Source organism: Apiospora marii (assembly GCF_038362585.1).
Source record: "Apiospora marii strain CBS 49790 chromosome Unknown utg000001l_segment0_segment0, whole genome shotgun sequence".
In the NCBI taxonomy this organism is placed as follows: Eukaryota; Fungi; Ascomycota; class Sordariomycetes; order Amphisphaeriales; family Apiosporaceae; genus Apiospora; species Apiospora marii.
The window spans coordinates 291,653-310,901 of record NW_027117372.1 but is presented as its reverse complement, the minus strand read 5'-3'; the positions used below and the strand labels follow the sequence as shown (position 1 = coordinate 310,901).

Sequence of the window (19,249 nt, the reverse complement as noted above, 5' to 3'; positions counted from 1 at the left end):
GGAAATAGACAGCGGTGAAGCCACCTACTCTGGAGATGAGGATGGTGTTTGGATGGGGCTGTTGACGCGCCGGGCGCGATGGTGCGAAAGTTGTGGTAGATGACTGATGATGATGGCGCAAAAGGGTGTTGATGCGTCGCGCTCAGAAACTTTCGAGTCTTACGTCAGGCAGTCCTCGTACGATGGTCGCTTGATTGTTGACCTCGAGTTGGCCTTTGGGAGGTTCGCAAATGTTGTTCGTCAGAAAGAACAATTGGAAGATGAGGTGACAAAGACAGGTGGAATTGAGGAAAAAGAGGTTGGAATATTTTCTTCAATGGGACGGATGGGTGTTGGGTTGGGTGTGGTTGGTGTGTGGTGTGTGCAATGCAGTAAAAGTCGCGCCTCAGTTAATAATTTTCGTTGCAAGGTGCTGCCGGATGCAAGGGTAAGCTGGGTACGAGGAACGTCTAGCTCCGAATCAACAGGCGTGCACTGGCCTGGAGACCAGGGCCCCAGTGGGTTTATCGACGTGAATCAGGTCAGTTTAGGCATGGTTCAGGCCTTGGGTGGAGAGGGTGACAATCCCTCGGCGCTCCGATTAGCTGGTCTCCTGAGCCAGCGCCGCCCCAATTCTTCCCCTAAGCAGAACGGCCGCCCCCACACAAGCTCTGACCGCCTACCACATCCTGCTGCTGCCGGCGGGAAAAAGTTCAACGGCAGAACCCTCTACTTACATCACCAACACGCCATGCGATACGATGGGAAAAACATGGCGCGACATTGACCGTATGCTACCACGTGCAGTCGGAGAGAGTGACGCGACACCCCTATCACGCTTCAATCGCATCACGTATCGGCTTTTGATGGTGATTGGATGCGATTGCTGATTGGAGATTCAGAAATGAATAGAAAACCCAAATGATTGATTGTTCGACACTGATAGTAGACTTCAGCAACCGCAACTGAGAATTGGCGGTTGGCTGGCGACTGACAATCGTTGGGCCACTATGCCTGCCGCCTCCCTCTGGTTGCATCACACTGCCTCTGTTTCGGCCACTCTGAATTCCATCGCAAGTAGCATAGAGCTGTGGCCATCACACATGATCACAGCATAAAGTAGTGTTGGTTGTAGCCGTCAAAACACGGATCAATTTATTAAATCTGTTGTTTGCGGGTTCCCTCAATAGGACCCGGATCCAAAGAAACGCCGACCAAATGCCCCTCTAGCCACTGGTATCAATTCTCAATCCCTGTCCCTAACGCCGCGTGACAAATGCTTTCTTTCCATTTTCCATTTCTCATGTCTGTTTGTGTTTTGCTCCCATGCGCGTGCATTCATCCCATGGGTGCGCAGTGCCGCGCCCCCCAATGTAACGTTCGCACTTGGTCCGAGCCGTTGGTCCGAGCCGTTTATTTCTTGGTGGTGAAGTCGGTCTCGTTGGGGTTGGCAGCGCCGGCAGTGGCGGACTTCTCGCAGGTGCAGGCGTCGGCGGGACGAGAACCGCAGGCGCAGGCGGAGCCGGCCACGGGGGCGTTCTCGGTGGCAGAGCGGTCGCAATTGCACTGGCCGGCGGGTCTAGCGTGGCAGGAGCAGCGGGCGCCGTCGACCTTGTTCTCCGAAGCGGCCTTGTCGCAGGTGCAGTTGAGGGCCTGCTGCTTGCCGCAGGAGCACTTGGCTTGCTTGGCTGTGTAGGAGGACATCGTGTTAGCTTCTCTTCCTCTAGACAAGGCATCTAGGTGGGCAGATAGGTAGGCAGATGGCAGCGAATGCCGATTGATTGTTCTGCTTCTGGAAAGACTTACCACAGACGCATTCTCCGCCGGCGGACTTGCCGCAGCAGTTGGAAGAGGCTTGGGCGACTTCGGTGGCCATTGTGAAGTGTTGTTGGAGTTTGGGGGTTGGTGGTGAGAGAGTGGTGGTTGTAGTTTTGGCGAGATGCGGAATGGTCTCCAAGAAACAGAATGTAGGAGAGTGTTTGCCTGAGGAAGTGAAGTGGTGAAGCTGTAAGATTGATCTTGTGATTGTTGGGCTCTTCTGGAACTCCCTCTCTGGTTGGGGAATGGCTGCTTTTATGTACGTCTTGCCAGGCGATTACTGGATATGGAAAGTACCACTTACATCACTGTTGGCTGGGGTGCTCAGTGTCATGCCAATTACCTCGCCTCTGATTGGTCGCTAGCGGGGGCTCCGCTGAACCCCGACCAATCAAACCATCGGTGATTACGCCCAACTTCAACGCTTGCGCAGGACCTTGCCTTAAGTAACCGATTATGCAGGGGTGACAGCTTGTCAATCCATGACCTTCCAATGGTTACCTAGTTGCCCGAGCTGAGCCCCCCATGTTCCTGTCGTACGTTCTCGGCATATAACTGCAGTTGCTCGTTGGATTGGCTCTTTGCCCGCCAACATCCTGCTTTGCCACCGCCTGTGCTTTCCTTGCAAGCTAGACCCCAAGCGAATGAACCGACCACGACAACAAGTTGAGTATCTGCTTATCTGTCCTCATGGCACATGTCTTGGGGAGTCTCTTTATGATTGAAGGCCTTATTAGATGCTATATCCAGGTGCATAAACTTCGTGATGCACTTTGCTCTCTGACAATGGCTCGTCACCGCTGACCACCTGGCATACCTGCCCTTCACTGTCCGATAATGCCACCCTACATATGACAGGGTCTCGGGCTCTACTAACTCGGCTTCTGTTGCATTCGTCTCAATGATGTTTGTTGGTCATGCGTGACAGGTGACTGGGCTAGTTGACGGTGAGCTAAGGCTCAACCGCCAAGACTACCGGCGCCACTGATCCTCTCCGGTCGATTGTCAGGTGACGCTCTCTAACACCTCATGCTCGAACAGGTCCTATCCTGATCGTCCTCTGCATTTCCAGAAGGTGGGAAAGATAGCTCGAAAGGTCCAGGCTTGGCAGTCTCCAGCTTCGAGGTTGCCATCGAGGTTGCTCGACGGTGCTGCTGTCCCCGCAAATGCCTCTCGGGTCTTCCTTCTCCTTTGAATAGACCCAGCCCATGGGTATCCGCCCGGGTCTCTTGTGGTGCCGCCACCATGAACCGCCTGCCGTTTTGCCTCAACCAAGCACCTCGATATATGGGCTCTGTCTGTCACCCTCAGGCTCCCTTATCCGTTTCCAGTCTACCCAGATGGCCTGCTTCCACAACGGAAAGCGATATAAGATTCACCGTCGCGGCGAGGAGCAGACGGGCTTACCCACGTCGGTTCAACTTCGATGGGCTTCGCAGGCGGCGAGGAGGAGACGGTAGGCGTGGATCGTCTCGGTTGGCGGGTCGTCCGATGGCCTTCCGCCACCAGCGCAATACTGCAGATTGGCTCTGTACGAACACTTAGGGTGATGACACCACGGGCAAGATGACAATCTTAGGCTCATGACTTCGAGCCTGCAGTGCTCACAGGCAACTACTGACATGTTTGGACGGACTTCTACGGCCATAACTCGAGACGGTATCGTAGATGGTTCTTGTCGTCTGTCGTTGGAGGGAAGGAAAATATTTCTTGAATAATGCTAAGACATCATGCACTTGATCGAGTTTGACATGCAGGTCACTCGCCACTCGTCTGAGGCCCATTTGGCTTCAGATATGTTAGCATGTTCCTTCTTTACTTGACGTCTTATGTCTTCTAGGCCTTCTTCCATGATGAGCGTATTGCTCCATCCCGATGTTAGAATGATGCAGGCATAACAAAGATTGCTGCCAAAGGCGTTTTTGATGAGATCTCGGCTGGCGTTGAGCGGGGTGAGGCTGCCCACCTTCATCTTTCTGTAGTAAGTTCGGGGAACTTCTCCCCCGACGTCGCATTCGAACGCGGCCCGACTGTTGATGAACCTCACTGTGGCGTTTACCTCGGCCTCTTGGTCCGCCTCGCTGTCGGAGTCCGCGTGAGTCTGGGACTACGATCCGGCTCTGCTCTATCCCAGTAAAGAGCCCGTCGAACTCGACTCTCATCTCTACCAGCATCTGGCCGACCTCCTGTGCCTCGACTGCGCGCGGATTCAGGACGCGGTCGGGTGGCAGTGGGAAGTGGGTGGCTGCTGATCGTGTTGATGATCCTTGCTCGTCTCTAACGGAGGACTCGAGTATTAGGTCGTTCGCTCCTGGAGGTTGGTTTAGACATGATGTCTTGCGCTTGCTTCGGGGATTGTTGGCTTCATGGGCAGCGTTGTATTGAGTTGGTCGTGTCATTTCCCCGGGGGGAGATCGGCCTTTTGTGTTAGGGAAGCGTAGTTTCAAGAACAAACCCCCTGAGCCCATTAAGGGGCTGAGCTCATAGGCCACCGAAACAGGCGAAAAGGCCCAGTCCAATCTTGAGACTTCTGAAGAATAACGGCATAGCGTATATCGTGTAAAGTGCACTCCCTGCACTCCTTACAGACTCCGCTGTATTAGCTTGAGAAGCTAGCAGGGATGATAGCAGGGGGGTGAGCTTGAATGGGCGACACTGGTTTATGATTCTGCAATAAATACAGAAATCCATCTCTTTTGTAGGTCTTGTCAATCTTCACATTAGCTTCTGATGACCAGTCTTCCAGCCTCGACTCAGGGTCGGAGAGTTCGTTAATGCTGTCTTTCCTTTTGATAACGAGCTTAACCCAGTGATCCTCCGGTACCACATAGCACCCTGGTGAGAAGTCGAAAAAGGTACTGACTGACCCGAGCAGCATAGCGTGGGGAGCGTAACGTGCCCTCGGCCTCCTTCGAACAAAGGTCGATGCACAAGGTGTGCTGTTGGACAGAGACTACTTTGATTTCACTGAGCGGGTACCCCTGCCCTGCGAACTTGAGAACAAGTCCGTTGCCCGGCACTTTTTGGTGTGCTGGGCAATTTTGATGTCTTTGCTTGTCTTGAGGATGTATCGGATGCAAAACAGGTTCGAGGGAGCAGTGGGGGGTCTACATGGCGGTGAATCCTTCTTGCGAAAGCCAGTGTTAAGTTTACTGACTCGTTGCTCTAGTTTGTCCACGGTCTTTTCCAACCTTTCCAACTCGGCGCGATGCGGTTCCGCCATAGCAGCGCACCAGTAAGATGCGAGCGGGGAGCAACAAGTTGGGTTGGACAAAGGCATAGGGGTGGATGGCCTCAATTGGGGGCTACCGCTGCGAGGGATATGGGTAGATGAATACTCAGCAGACATGGCGTCCAAGTCGGTCTAGGAGGGGGTGCGGTAGCTTCTTGAATAACAAACGGTGGCTCTGGTGGACAACGGCTGTGATCGCTGTGATCGCGGGCATTGATCCCGACGATGCATCCGGCTTCCACCAGGCAGCCCGGAACAGCGAGTTCCCACTTCAAGACCTCGAGCGTGTCAATACTGCCATGGTCGGCGATGTCTTTCGTGGGCTTTTGCCGGTGACACCTGTGACCTCAGATATGTGACAAGTGACCCTGGAATTGATACGTCGGACGGATGGATTGCATCGCATAGTCGGCCATACGCGCAGCGGTCTTGGGAGGCCTGAATCAGAGTGCTTATAATAATGGAGCGCTTCTAGAGTATAAAGTGTCTAGGGAGCTATACAAAGTAAGTCTGGGCGACCACTGAACTATCAAGGCCCAGCACGATTTACAAGAGCTACCGTCTATGTGAGCTCGCGGCATACACCTCGATACTTGTTTTTGACGTTTTCCATAGCACATGCAAGGTACAAGATCGCTTCTCTCCTACCTTTTTTACTTCCAGTATCCCACTTTTGCTCGAGCAACCACAAGCCATACCTTTTCACGCCGTACGCATAGGGCGTGAAGTGGGGATTTACGATGAATGGGATGGGGATGGCTAGCTGGCCACGTCAACGGATGTTCTGGCGCAAAATGTATGTTTCATCCTCGGGATAGCAAAGAGCCCAAAGACTAACATCGCCCTAGACAGGAAGCTTGACACCTTCCGCCAAACTGTCTACTTCATGAATGGAAAGAACAAGCAAGCCGAAGTGCTGAGCACCGCGAGACGGATGGGGTGTATTGTTACCCAAGGCAAAAAGCTCGAGTATTTCAGCACCTGAAGTGAAGCTATGAATGCCAACGACTTTGATAACGTCACACCGGAACATCGAGCAAAGGAAGATGATTGGAAACCGGAAACAAGCGACCAGCTAGTAATCCCGATCGAGCTCCATCGGGAAAGAGGCCGAAGACGAACAAGCAGGGGGGACTATCGCTGCGAAGTCTGGATTTCGGTGATCCCTACGTGTGTGATGGCACCCAACTCACCATTCCTCGAAACGTGAGATGCAACCCAAAGATATAAGAGAAGACAAGCTCAAGGAAATCAATTTGATCCTTACGAGATAAGGCCCTAGATAAAGAGACCTAGACCTCGAGCCGAGATTCGCACCCACGTGGGGGGCAGTGCTTCTGCTGACCATTACCCCTGCCCAGCTAACGTGGCCGTAACCGCAGCACCGGTGTGCCTGTCTGAGGCCTACCTTAAGTTAAGTACTTACGTATTACTACTAAGCCCCTTATTCTCCAGTACGCCCCGTCTTTCCCCTCCCACCCGACAGCCCCCCCTCCCCACGGACCGAGCCCAGATGCCGCGTTCGTATGGACGCAAGAGTGAGTCGGAGATTATTCATCTTGGAAGATACACACAATCTAAGCTCCATCTAACATACGATACGGTCCTTACGTGGGACTTCGAATCTCCCGTCATCTATCAGGAATAGACAGACGCGCGTGTTACGAGGTAAAGGGGCCAAGCATAAGGAGAGAGATTGTGTTCACCTCAAAAACGACTGCGACAATTGCGACCCCGAGCCCCCAAAACCCGAACCCCGACAACTCGTCATCGAGCCACGACGTGGATGCTTTGGCATCCAGGTTCCTCCGAGTCGAGTATTGCGTCGCATTGCAATTCCCAATTAGTGCATGTTCGAAATCTGGTTGATAGCTTCCTAGTCAATATTACAATAAATAAGATTTGATGACAGTGGACAAACATGGTGGTGCAAGTCAGAGAATAAGCTGTGAATAATTCACCATCCCCCCCCTGTGCCAATGCGACTCAATGACGAGGCCCAGCAGGGGCAGCCGACCAAGTGCGCTGTAAAAATCGGGAGGACTGCCCACAGAAAAGAAAAGGCCCGAGATAATTGGGACCTTCGCTCTCGCATTCGCATCTCCCCCGCTAGCCACTTAATCTGTTGTACATACGGTGCGGCTGAAGAATGGGGCCCGCGGAGTATGGGATCGGAAAATAACCACGTAAGCCTTTCGAGCGCCCGAAGCGAAAGCCTCCCCAGGCCGAATTTCGCATCTCGCGACTGCGGCCAATTGCGATTGTCGGGATAGGGACACTGAGAACTTGCCTGTCCAATTTTACGTGTCGCGCCCGTTAGTTAAGCTGCTGCCTACCGCTAGCCGGGCCCGTAGACGCAAGTCGGTGGTGGCTTGGCGCTTGGCGCTTCTGTCGACGGGGATTCAGCTGGGTGACTAAGCGGGTAGGAATCCGCCGTGGCCAATGAGCGCGCAGCTAAATGGGTTATGTCGTCTTGTTGGATCTAAGCGAAAAGGCACTAGAAGAGATCTGACGCCTAGTGTTATCTTTTTGCTGCCATTAGCATCACAGTAATGGGGGGCGGAGCGAATCCTTCTGGCGTCATTTATGGCACCTCTGGCAAGGCTTGGAACGCCCGGCCACGTTTCGCACTAGAACAATACGCTGCCCGCGGGTGGGGGGTTGACCTCCGTCGGACTGAGGCTCCGTCGGACTAAATGATCTGGGAGAGCTGATATAAGGATGGCCGTCGTCACGGGTTTCTGGGCAGGTCTTGGTTCGGCAGCATACTCCAACCACCACCACCGAGCGATAAGCCTTCGACTCGATACCAGCCAAAGCTAGCAAAAATAAAAGACTCACAGAGAGGAATATAGCCATCCCCGATCAGTCCCACATCCCTTCGTCGAGTAGCCAGATAGACCAGAGCATCCGACCTGCCCCAGGTCCGCCCACCACCGCCGCCATGGTGTCCGCCTCCGACTTCACCCCCGTGTGCAACACGACCATCCTCTCGACCGAGCAGTGCACGCCGCAGACCTGCTGCCTGCAGCAGGGCTGGATGGACTACCTGCCGACGCTGCCCGGCAACATCCTGTACGCGGCCCTGTTCGGCCTCATCCTGCTGCCGAACCTCTACTTCACGATCCGGGCGCGCACCTGGTCCTTCGGCGCGTGGCTGTCGCTGGGCCTGCTCGGCGAGATCGTCGGCTACGTCGGCCGCATCCTGCTGCACGAAAACATTTTTAGTTTTAACGGCTTCCTCATCTACCTCATCCCCCTGACCATCGCGCCCGCCTTCATCACCGCCAGCATGTACCTCTGCCTGGCCCGCCTCGTCCACGTCGCCGACCCGGCCCTGCAGTACACCCGCCTCCGGCCCATGATGTACACCTGGATCTTCGTCACCTTCGACTTCATCGCCCTCGTCCTGCAGGGCGCCGGCGGCGGCATCACGGCCACGGGCGACGACGACCAGGACCAGGTCGACCTGGGTGTCAACGTCATGATGGCGGGGCTCGGGTTCCAGGTCTTCTCCCTCATCGCCTTCTCGGCCCTGTGCCTCGACTTCGCCTGGCGCGTGCGCAAGGGCCAGCGCGCATGGCGGTCCGCCGCGTCCATCGCCTCCGCCGACCCCGGCGTCGAGGACCGCTACCGGGCGCTGCGTACGACCCTTATGTTCCGTGGTATGGTGGGCGCGCTGGCGGCCGCCGTCTTCCTCATCATCGTGCGGTCCGTCTACCGGCTGGCCGAGCTGCAGGGCGGCTTCCACGGCAAGCTGGCCAACAACGAGGTCGTCTTCATGATCATCGAGGGGCCCATGGTCATCCTCGCCTGCGCCGCCCTCGTCGCCTTCCACCCGGGCCTCGCACTCAAGGGCCACTGGGACATGAAGGGCTTCCAGAGCCTGCCGGCGCAGCACCGGAACGTCACCAAGATGAGCGTCCTGGGCGGCTACGGCACCAGCGCCGACCCGTCGCAGGTGGTTCTAGATCCTGCGCGGGAGGAGGCTGGCCGTACCGACTATCGCCGCACATGATACGGCAATGTCCGTAGTTTGTTGAGAAGAAGTAGAGTCCATGCCAGAAATGATTTGATGGGGGTTTCCCTTTGGTTTTCATGTTGTCGCAACTGGTCGAAAGGCGTATGATTTGCCGCGAGGCGTTTGGGTCGGGTGCAAGACGGGATGAAACGTGACCTCTTGGCCTACTTGTTTTAGAATGGCGAATGATGAGGTGTCGAGCATCGGGTCGCTTGACCTCCTCGCGCACTAGTTTTTGGTTTTCAAAAAGGGGGATGAGGCAGTGACGTCGGACAGACACTTGTTCAGGCTAGCATTGTGTACTACTAGTGGGGATACCCGCAGTCTCCGATAATCAAGCCTATCACAACGTTCCTTGGCGATTCACCATTAAGGTGGCGGGTCGCCGCCGTTTCGATTCGATTCTCCTGCCCGTCGCTGGGCGTCGTTGATTTGCCGTGCAAGCAAGTGGCTTGTTTGGTTTGCCGTTGCTCCGACTGGGCCTTAGCATCCGTAGGTGGCTCCGAGAAATGGTCGAGAAAGGGTCAAACCAAGCGCTTCCCCGCCGAAGTTGAGTCAAAATTTCAGAGTTTGGTCCTAGTTTCAGCTTGGCGAAACTGCCTTCTAGGCCAGTCCGAAAGCGCCCGGTCAATGCGACACCCATCGTTGTAGGGACTCGGGAGTTAATAGTGGCCAGAACGTGTGCGCGCATGACGATGAGTGTCGTCGGTGCGAGTTCCATCCATCGACCCATCCATCCATCCGCTCTTACGATGCGGTGGATGGGCAGTGCATCTTACGACAGGCGGTGCGGCGCCCGACCAGTCGCGACTCAAGGATAAATGAAGAAGAGTAAGAAGAATGAGTGATGGATAGACGTGGATGGCCGAGCTCGCTCACGAGCCGTCGCTGGGCACTATGGGTATTATGTATTCGCATCGCCCAACCAAAATGCGCGGGCGGCCAGTCACAACGGTCCCCAGTACCGGGCCAAGACTTGGAGATAAGAACGTGGGGTAGCCATTTTAATTGAACCGAATGCAGGCTGCAGGAAGAGGCAGTCATCAACGAGCACTGCTATTGGCAGATTGGGTACGGGGCAGAGACAGAAAAGAAGAGGGTGTGAAGCCAGGCAAAACAAGACGACGAGACGCATGCACGCACCGTCGCAGCGCTAGACCCCGGATCTGCACTGCGACGCTGCCCCGAAGACCCCCAGGCTGACCCCTCGTGCACCTATTCGTTGGGGGGCGCTGCACTGACGGCAGCCTGTCGCTGCTTGTTCATGCGGGGTAGTGTGCCGTAGCGGCGCTGCTATTCCTAGCGCCCAGCGCCAGCCACAGCCCAACCAAGACCTGGCCAGTCATTCGCCGGGGTGCGTCGAGAAAAAGAAAAAACCCAAGACTTGGGCCAAGACAGACCCCTGTCCACGGTTAATCCATTCTAGCCGTGACAACCTTGGTATCCTCTTTTATTTTTTTCTCTTGGCTCTCTCTGGCCTTTTAGCCTTCTGATCGCCGGATGACGTGGGATGGGCATTTGCGATGCGCAAAGGGTCCCTCCGAGTTAGGGGGGCTTGTCTGCCTATCCTGCCCATCCTGCCTATCGCCAGCTGCGAGTCCACCTTGACCGGGGACAACCATGTAAGACGATCTTGCCCACACCGGAAAGGATGAGGCACACAGCGGCAGACCGGCGACTTGCGGGAGCCTGCTTGCCTTCGCAGCGAGAGCGGGGCAAAAAGGCAAAAGGGGAGGGAAGACAGAAAAGAGAGAGAGAGAGGGGATGAAGCACTTACACACATGCTTTGGTGCGTCTATATAGATCAGAGAAACATCCCCCCTCCCCATCGACTCTGCACTCACTCTTCATTCTCTTGAAGCAATACACACACACACATACAATACAGTCATCTCTTCTTGACATCCAAGCCTGCCTGCGAAGCAAGTTCATGACAGCGAAGCAATCCGATAGCAAGCTACCAGCGTCGTCCTTTTGCCCGAGCTACCTAGACCAATACCACCCCGCGCCCTCGCCGACCAAACATAGAAGGCGGCACACCGTCCCTCTCCACCAAGCCAGCACCACCACCACCGCCTTTTCGTCCTTTTCCATCATGCCTCCCTACTCCAAGTACTGCTGCCAATGCGGAGGCATGCTCGTCATCAGCGACAAGTGCTCGGCCTGCGCGCACACCGAATGCACCAAGTGCCTGTAGGAGGAGAAGCAAAAGAAGCTTTCTCTTGTAGGAGTGAGTCAGCCCATGAATCCACCCCACTCACCCACCCCCGTCTTACCTACCCCACGAGTTTCTTCCATTGCTTGGAGCCCACCCCACTTACACCACACCGACTTGCAGGTTCGATGTTTTGCGCAAAAAGCAATCGCATTATGTCACGACACGGGGAACGAACGGAGTTTTACTGAGCGATTACTGGGTTGATGCAAGGCTGTGTTCATTTCGTCTTACTTTCTATCTTTCTGACGACTATCTATTATGCATTCATGAAGCTATGAGTGGGGGGAATCTTGGGGGGTTCACTGCATTTCCGGCGTTTCGTCACCAGTGCAGTGTAATTGCGAGCGGCTCGCCTATTGTACAAATCAAACTGTCCTATTCTCAGACGTCTTCAGCTCTAGCCAATGCGATTCATTCTCATACTCAAACATGTTCTCAACTCTCCTTCGCCAAATCATCGAGTCGCAACTCAGAATCTTCGTGTCTTCTTTGCCTGGTATTGGCTGTATGAGAGGACCCTATTCTCGCCCTGAGGGTAAGTCTGACTCTGAGAGTACGAGCGCTTCGGGATTCGCTGTTGGTGCGTCGAAGGTGTCGGGCTTTTGATAGGGCTAGAGTCGATGGTGGTCACGGTGCGCTCGCGTCGTCCGCCGCGGAAGAGATTAATACGGGACACGGCCGAAGCCGCGCTGGACACCCCGTTGGAGAGAATGGATGCTGCCTGGGATACACGGGTCGGGGTCGGGGTCTGGGGCTGGGCGACCTGCTTCGGCCGGCTGCGGGCGATGCGCGGGCGCAGCTCCTGCTCGCGGAAGCCAGACGCCTTGGACCATTCCACCATCTCCTGCATGGCTTGCAGGTTTTTGCCCCAGTGCTTCAGGTTGAAGAGCTTCTGGACTAGCTCGTCCACGCCCTCCTCGTCCAGCAGCGTGCCGTTCTCATCCGACTTTGACATCTGGGTCTCGAGGATCTTGATGCGCTCCTCGTATCTCTTCTTGTTCTTCTTCAGCGAGTCGAGGCGCTCGTCGTTCTTCTTGCTGTCGATGCCGATGGATCTGGCGTGGGTGATTTGCTCCTGCTCGTCTTTGATCAGCACCTCGAGGTAGGCGATCATGGCGTCGTTGTACGGAACGATGCTCTTCTTCTTCAGGTAGAGACCGAAACGGATCGCGGCGTCCTGGATCTCCTTACGACTGGTACTTGAGTCGGCGATTTCCTTTTCGAGGGCCTTGATTGCGGACCTCTTCAAGACCAAGTCAGATGCATTGGCGTCGAGCTTTTCCTGCACCTGGGCATCTATATCCTTGACCACCTTCTCCGTCTGACTGTACCGGATATGGAGATGGCTTTGCCAGTGATGTTTGCACCGTCTGCAATGATTGGACCGTACTTTCTTATTCTTTTTGGCAATAGAGTTCTTGCGGACATCATCTTCCTTGAGCGCGATTTCTTCCTTGGTTTTCTGGATTGTATTGATCATTCGCTTCTTCAAGATCGGGTTTTGCTGAAATTTGAGTTGCGCCTCGTTGACAGCAAGCTGCTTCTCGAGCTGCTCGAGGTCTGCGGCCACCTCTTTCGCCCTCTGCGCGAGCTCATCCGAAGTAACCGTAAAGGCCCAGCAGCCGATCATGTCCGAATGGCCGACCACATCCTCTTCGACTCTCTTCAAACGACAGTTATCGTGGCAGATGGACTTGTATATCGGTCTTCTGGATCCTGCTACGTCCTTCAACTCGACACAAGCGGGGTCTTTGCAGACCGTGCGAGGTCGGTCAAGTCGCTCGACCTCGATTTCGATGCGCTCAAACTGCAGCAGCTGTTGGAGCGACTTCCCTTGTAGCTCTGCGGAATCGAGCTCCTTGATTCTCTCTTGGTTCATGCGAATGGTTCGTTCAATCGTATCTGTGATGTCCGCCATCGGCTGCGTGACTTCGGCAATGACCTCCCTGGCCCTGTTGATACTCAGCGTGCTTTTGACACGGTGTGGCTCCAGCGATTCGATGTGATCCAGAAGGGCCCTTGTCTGCTTGGTGGAGTGCTCCCAACTGTTGCGGAAGTCGTTCAAGTTCGTCATGGTGTATCCGAGCTGCTTCTTGGTCGCGAGGCATCGGAAGCTCTCCGAATCGAAACAATAAACTCTCTTGGCTGTGAGCTGCAGACCCAAGGACTCGTGCTTCGACAAAAGGTGTCTCAGCGGTTTCAAAGTGTCGCCAGGCATGTAATTGGACTGGCGTGTGTTCGTGAAACCCCAAACAATATTCTGGACAGCATCGCGGTGGAGGTATGTCAAGAGCTCCTGAACGCAATACTTGAAGGTCACATTTAAGCGTGCGTTGTTTGGCTTGACCAGAATGAGTATGCCATGCAAACTCGAGAATTGGTTCAGGGTGCTGAGGATTTTAGACATGTTGAGTCTGTCAAACTTTTCGCCTCGAGTGTCTCCAATTCCTGGGGTGTCGATCAGACGAATGACACGATCCTCTACCCTTACGCTGTAGACAGTAGGGGACTGGGTGGCTGACTGTCCAAATGAGCCATCGTTTTCCTCGTCATCCTGTCCGATCTTGACATCTCGCTCAACGATGTCACCATCTGGTTGGCTCTCATCAACATATTGGATTGTGAATGAGCACGGGATTGCGTAGTCCAGCTTTTCGTGCTTCATCGCTTCATCCAAGGAGTCGAACATCATATGGTTATAGAACGCGTTGATGAACGTGCTCTTGCCCACCCCAGACTCTCCAAGGACCAGTATGTTCATCTCCTTGGGCGAGTTGAGAGAAGAAAGCTTGGCTTCCAACTCCGGAGTATTCCATTTGACGAACTTCTTGCCGTGTGACTCTACGTTGCATTGCCATGTAGAGTCATCAAGCTTAGTACGGCCGCAGTCACAGTAGAAGAACTTCTCGTGGTACTGCAGTATGCGACGACAGTGGAAGCAGGTCCACTCCTGTGGCAATGAAACATCGCATGGACATGGAAGGGTGACAAGCCGGCTATTGCGAGGTGCAGTCTTGTCCTTGTCGACAGTGGATTTGATGGCGCGTTTCATGAAACATTGATCCGCCAAGTCCACACTCTCCATCATATTCGGGATCATGACCTCGCCACGGCTGTAGAAAGATATACGAGGACTTGCGAAAGGTATCTCGCTTGCCTCGCACTCGGCAACTACCACGATGTAGCTGGCAGGGTTGCGGCTGAGAAGCTTTGTGATGACGCTCTGACTTTCCTGCCATGATGTGTTGTCGTCTCGCATCTGATCTGTGAAGAACATGACGTATATGTCGCCTCCTGCCGATATCGCATCCTGCGCATCCTCGTAGTTAAGGTAGTAACCACCATTGGTTGCCAAGATTCTGCGGAGGCTGACTTCATCCGAGGCTCGCGCAAGAATCTCCGATACACGATCAGGCGAGTAACTGCATTGGCAGTGCGCTTCTAGCAATCTGTCCAGTGAATCTGCTAAGCAGAGGTTGAACCGCAGCTTCACTAAAACAGAACCGAAGTCCACCTGCAAGTTGTCTTTTGCCGACAGGGCCTCTTTCAAATGCATCACAGTTTGGGCGAGACGTTGAGTGCTGGTTCCTGTGAGCATGAAATCGATGGCGCCAATCTCGCGAATGCATTGCTTGATCTTGCGTTCTAGGTCACCCCATTTCTCCCAAATGAGAAGTAGTTTTGCAAGAACCCAGTCAGGAGTTTGGCGCATGGAGATTCCGCGTTCAAGCTGCATGCCATAAAGCTTGCGCAAGTCGTCCAGAGGGACCAGGTGGTATGTGATGGGGATACCACGGCCATGGTTGGTTCTCTCCAGCATCGAAGGGATGTTGGGAATCAGTTGCTCGATAGTTGAGTACTTCGCGTGGCTCAACTTTGGCACCGTTGCGAAATCACTGAATACCGTGAATATCATGTTGTTTAGACCATGCTGATTGGGATCATCTTCCAGTTTGACTGGAGACTCCATGTCCCCTGCTCTGCTGGAAGAACGATACGAGTTCTCAAGAATGGACTTGATAACATCCAATTTCTCCGTCATGTGTTCTTCCGTGACATTTGCTCCAGACGATGTTTGCTGGGCACACATGATGATTTGCACACCGAAGGTGATACGCTCTACAACATGCGTGTTTGCACTGTTCTCTAGAGCTTTCATCATAATGTGGTTGCGCAGGCTGGGGCAGTCCAAGTTCAGGGAAACGCTCTCGGTGATGACTTCGGTGAATACGTATCCCTCTATGGTTCCTTCAGGAGGAAGAGGTTGGCTCAGGTACTTGGCTGATCCTGAAGTTGGCACGGCATCTGCAATAAAGCTCGCAGCAAGCTCATTGCAGACCTCGAAACTGCCGAACTTTTCTTCGAGGGTGGCTGATGGAGAGGTGTGCACCACCAATGCGTTGTGCTTCTCGTACCCGATGGCGACAGGCGGTGGTTGTCCTTGAATGAGGTTGTTGTCATGGAAGATGTCTTTGTAGGCATTATAGATAGCGCCCAGATCGTAATCTTGCCCAAGGGCGGGTCTGTCGTAACTGACACCGGAAGACATGTTGACAACTGGCTCTGCGAGTGAGAACTGGACTTGTGGTTCTCTGGGGAGGAGCAGGCAACTGTGACAAAGTAAAATGTTAGCTACCTGGGTTTGAAAAATACGCATTCAGCAAACCACCATCTCAGCGACAGACGCGACACGGAAATCTGGTATGAACACAAAGTCCGAGTGTTTCCTTGCAAAACGTAAGGTCTTCTGTGCTTACTGAATGAGGCCAACACAATAACACGAGGCACGTGATGCGAGACCACAGTAAAGGCTGTCGTGAATGGGATGAAACTAATGGTTGACAGTGGCTGTAAGTATCGCCGGATAATGTACTGTAGGTGGGGTCGTGATCCAACCAGAAATCGAAATGCAAAATGTTCGTGGCCAAATGAAATGGCCAGTCGCGGTAGAAAACGAGGAATAGAAGAAGATATGAACTTACGAATTGTCAGTTGCTGTGTAGATCGCAGTGTATGAAGAATGACCGAGGACTGCAGATGGAATGTCGAATAATGTCGGGACTCCAAGTCGTTGCTTGGAACTGTGCAAAAGCAGAAGATCTCACCTCTGAGGATGATGCTGCGGGGGGATGTTGTGGTTGATAGAGGCCAGATGATGTACCAAGTGAAAAGTACAAGCTGGGCGAAGCTGGTAGGCCGTTGCAAGAATATATGCAGCTGTGTTTGGGAGGCGAAGGGCTATCTTATCAAGAAAAACTCGAGCCGAAACAAATTTATGGGTGATTTGGATTGGCGGGAAGAAGTGTTTGCGTCAGGGAAGTAGGTTATAGCGGTACTAAGGCCGACTTCTTTCTTTCTTTTTTTTTTTCGATTCGTATCAAAGTTTCCCGGTAGAAATAAAAAACTTATAAAAAATAGGTTACCTTAAAAATAATAAACTTAAAAATAAAGTATTATACCCGATACCTTTAAAACTCTTAAAAATATTTTAATAATTAATTATAACTCCTATAGATCGATAAAAACTTAATAACGGCCGGTGATTATAAAATTCCTTTTCCGGTTCCGATCCTATCTTCGGTCGTAATAATTTAACGAATTACGTATAAAAAATTATCCTCGTTTCCTCTATTAATTATTTAAACTAAGTTTTTTATCTAACATAACCATATATACTATTTATTACGATTTATTAAAAGATACAATATATCCGCTTTATTACGCTTATCTATTATAACGACGAAAATTTCCGAAACTAATCGGCGCTAAATATATTATAAATTATTCGAAAAAGTAAAAAATAATTAATATAAAACTACCTATTTTAATACTATAAAATTTTAAAAATAAAATTAAAAAAAAAGGCTCCGGAAAAATATAAAATATGTTAAATATAAAACTATAATAAAATTTATATTTAAACTAACTTTTTATAATATATATATTATCGATTATAAACTTTTTTTAAAAAAAATAATCGATAATAATAAAACTTTCCTTATTAAATAAATTAAACTACTTAACGAAATTCGAAACGAAATAAATAAAATTAAAAATTTAATTTAAACCCCCTTTTTTAATAATATTTAAAAAAACCCTTAATTCTAAGCGTTAATCGAAAGGCTCAACGAAAAAGATAATAAATAGATCGACCGAAGCGGTAACGAACTAAGCCGGGCTACACGTAGTAATATAAACCTGGAAGGGGGGAGAAAAGAAAGAGGAAAGGAAGGCGTTATATGAGGCCAACCAGGTAGTCTTAAACCTTACCGATCGATAATATATCAATATTTTACACACAAATATAAACTTTTAAACCAGTGCAGTTTAACCTCTTGCCTAGGAGGAGTACTGAGGCCGACTCTGGATTAGGTGGGAGTGATATTGGTACTTGGCTTGGCAACGACAGCTGCTTCCTGAACAACAAGAATGAACTATTCGTCAAGTTTTGATGTGGAGAAAATGACGGAATATGTTTATGTTTCTCAAAGAAATGATTGATTGAGATAGGTGAAAGGCGGTCCAAGATTGCCTTGGGGGAGAGACAAGTTACGGCCTGGGAAAGTGGTGAGGCTGATTGTATGGCCATCCAAAGCCTTCAGGAAAGTGATTGGTGTTTTTCAGGACCCTAGGAAGGAAAAGCAGTTACCTAGAAAGTGTCACTCTGGAAAACTGCTGCAGTCCTTCATGGGGAAATCTTGCTGGTCTTGGGAAGTGTTGGAGAGAGGCAGCAGCAGAGAGAAAAGTAGGAGCTTTTACGGTTAGGGTACATGGAGGTATCTGTATCCGTCTTGACTAGGGTGCTAATTCCCCCATCCACTGCTTCACGAGAAGAAACTTGTTACGTATGGGATTCAAGAACAGCTCCCTCATTCTAAGTTTGCTTGGGAGATAGAAACGGGTGGTTCACATATCAAAGCTGCTCGAACTAAATGCAAAGTTATCTTGGAGGCCGTCATGTCAGATTACCAACAACGACGCTTTCAAGAATATTGCTATGGATTTACATCATGGGAAAGAACAATCAACCTAAAATGAAGAAACCAGTACATGTTGGTCGAGAGTTCTTCTCAGAGTGCATTTCTTGGAACACTGCGTGTCTGGGGCATCGTATGCTCGCCAAGTCCTATCTGGGGCCTAACCGATCAGATTGAGGGCTTCATCATTGGCAAACATATCAAAGCAGAACATGTTACTCGTTCGATTTCGCTACGTTGAAGTAAAGTCCACGTTCCAGCGTATTGGTCCTCTCATTGATGTGGCCAATTGCAGTCCAATTAGTTTCAAAGTCCCTGTATCCGATGTACATGAACGAATCAGCCTTATTTCGGGGAACACTCAGAATGATAAAAGCCATGGACCATGCAGTCCATATACCAACAGTGCACACCATCAAATAAACCCCTACGGGGATACTTAATTCATCTTTGCTGGATATGCAAATAGTACTTTCGCCGCGTGATCGCTCTCCATAGCCCAAGATTGCAACGCGAACATTCAGATAGCCAATTCTTAGGATTAAATGCTGAGGGCCCCTTCGTACGCACCCAAGGCCGGCAATTCGTTGATACTCCGCAGCTCCGTCTAGGTGGCGGAGCGAACACGGACGCCAAGTCCATTTTCCGTCGGCGGTGTCGTACAATCCCCAATCGCCGGCTTATTAAAGCTTCGGGGCCGAAATTAATGCACGCTACTGCAGTTACTAAATAAAGTACCTAAGCCATTCGAGTTGTGACTGTGCATGGTGGCTTCGCTAACTCAATGTGTTTCGTCACTGCCTAGACGCATTTAGGGCGCCGCCAAAACTGGGTGCGAAGGGTCAGTTGCACGCGCGCGGGTATTTGCAAGTTTCTTTTCTCCCAATTTCTAATCCAAATTGTAGAACGCATATTGGCGCACTGCCTAAATAATCACATTCCCTGCAGTAGTTTCCAGCTCGAATTGCTTTGTTAATGCGGCTTACTTGACGAGTGCTGCAGCT

General features: G+C 51.7%; 4 protein-coding genes across 4 annotated transcripts; 2 read left to right on the top strand and 2 right to left on the bottom strand.

Moving 5' to 3' along the window:
• Positions 1–109: 109 nt before the first annotated feature.
• Positions 110–766, top strand: PG985_000099 (uncharacterized protein; the record flags this gene model as incomplete). Its single annotated transcript, XM_066819868.1, has 2 exons — positions 110–350; positions 468–766. 2 exons carry the CDS (start codon positions 110–112, stop codon positions 764–766), a joined length of 540 nt encoding a protein of 179 aa, XP_066690747.1.
• Positions 767–1,392: 626 nt separating this feature from the next.
• PG985_000098 (uncharacterized protein) lies at positions 1,393–1,855 on the bottom strand (the record flags this gene model as incomplete). The annotated part of the gene is made up of 2 exons (XM_066819867.1): positions 1,393–1,667; positions 1,786–1,855. The coding sequence occupies 2 exons, from the start codon at positions 1,853–1,855 to the stop codon at positions 1,393–1,395; spliced, it is 345 nt and encodes a 114-aa protein (XP_066690746.1).
• A 6,118-nt stretch (positions 1,856–7,973) lies between these two features.
• On the top strand, positions 7,974–9,047 carry PG985_000097 (RTA1 domain protein; the record flags this gene model as incomplete). The annotated part of the gene is made up of 1 exon (XM_066819866.1): positions 7,974–9,047. One exon carries the CDS (start codon positions 7,974–7,976, stop codon positions 9,045–9,047), a length of 1,074 nt encoding a protein of 357 aa, XP_066690745.1.
• A 2,690-nt stretch (positions 9,048–11,737) lies between these two features.
• On the bottom strand, positions 11,738–15,817 carry PG985_000096 (uncharacterized protein; the record flags this gene model as incomplete). Its single annotated transcript, XM_066819865.1, has 1 exon — positions 11,738–15,817. The coding sequence occupies one exon, from the start codon at positions 15,815–15,817 to the stop codon at positions 11,738–11,740; it is 4,080 nt and encodes a 1,359-aa protein (XP_066690744.1).
• Between the last annotated feature and the right edge of the window lie 3,432 nt (positions 15,818–19,249).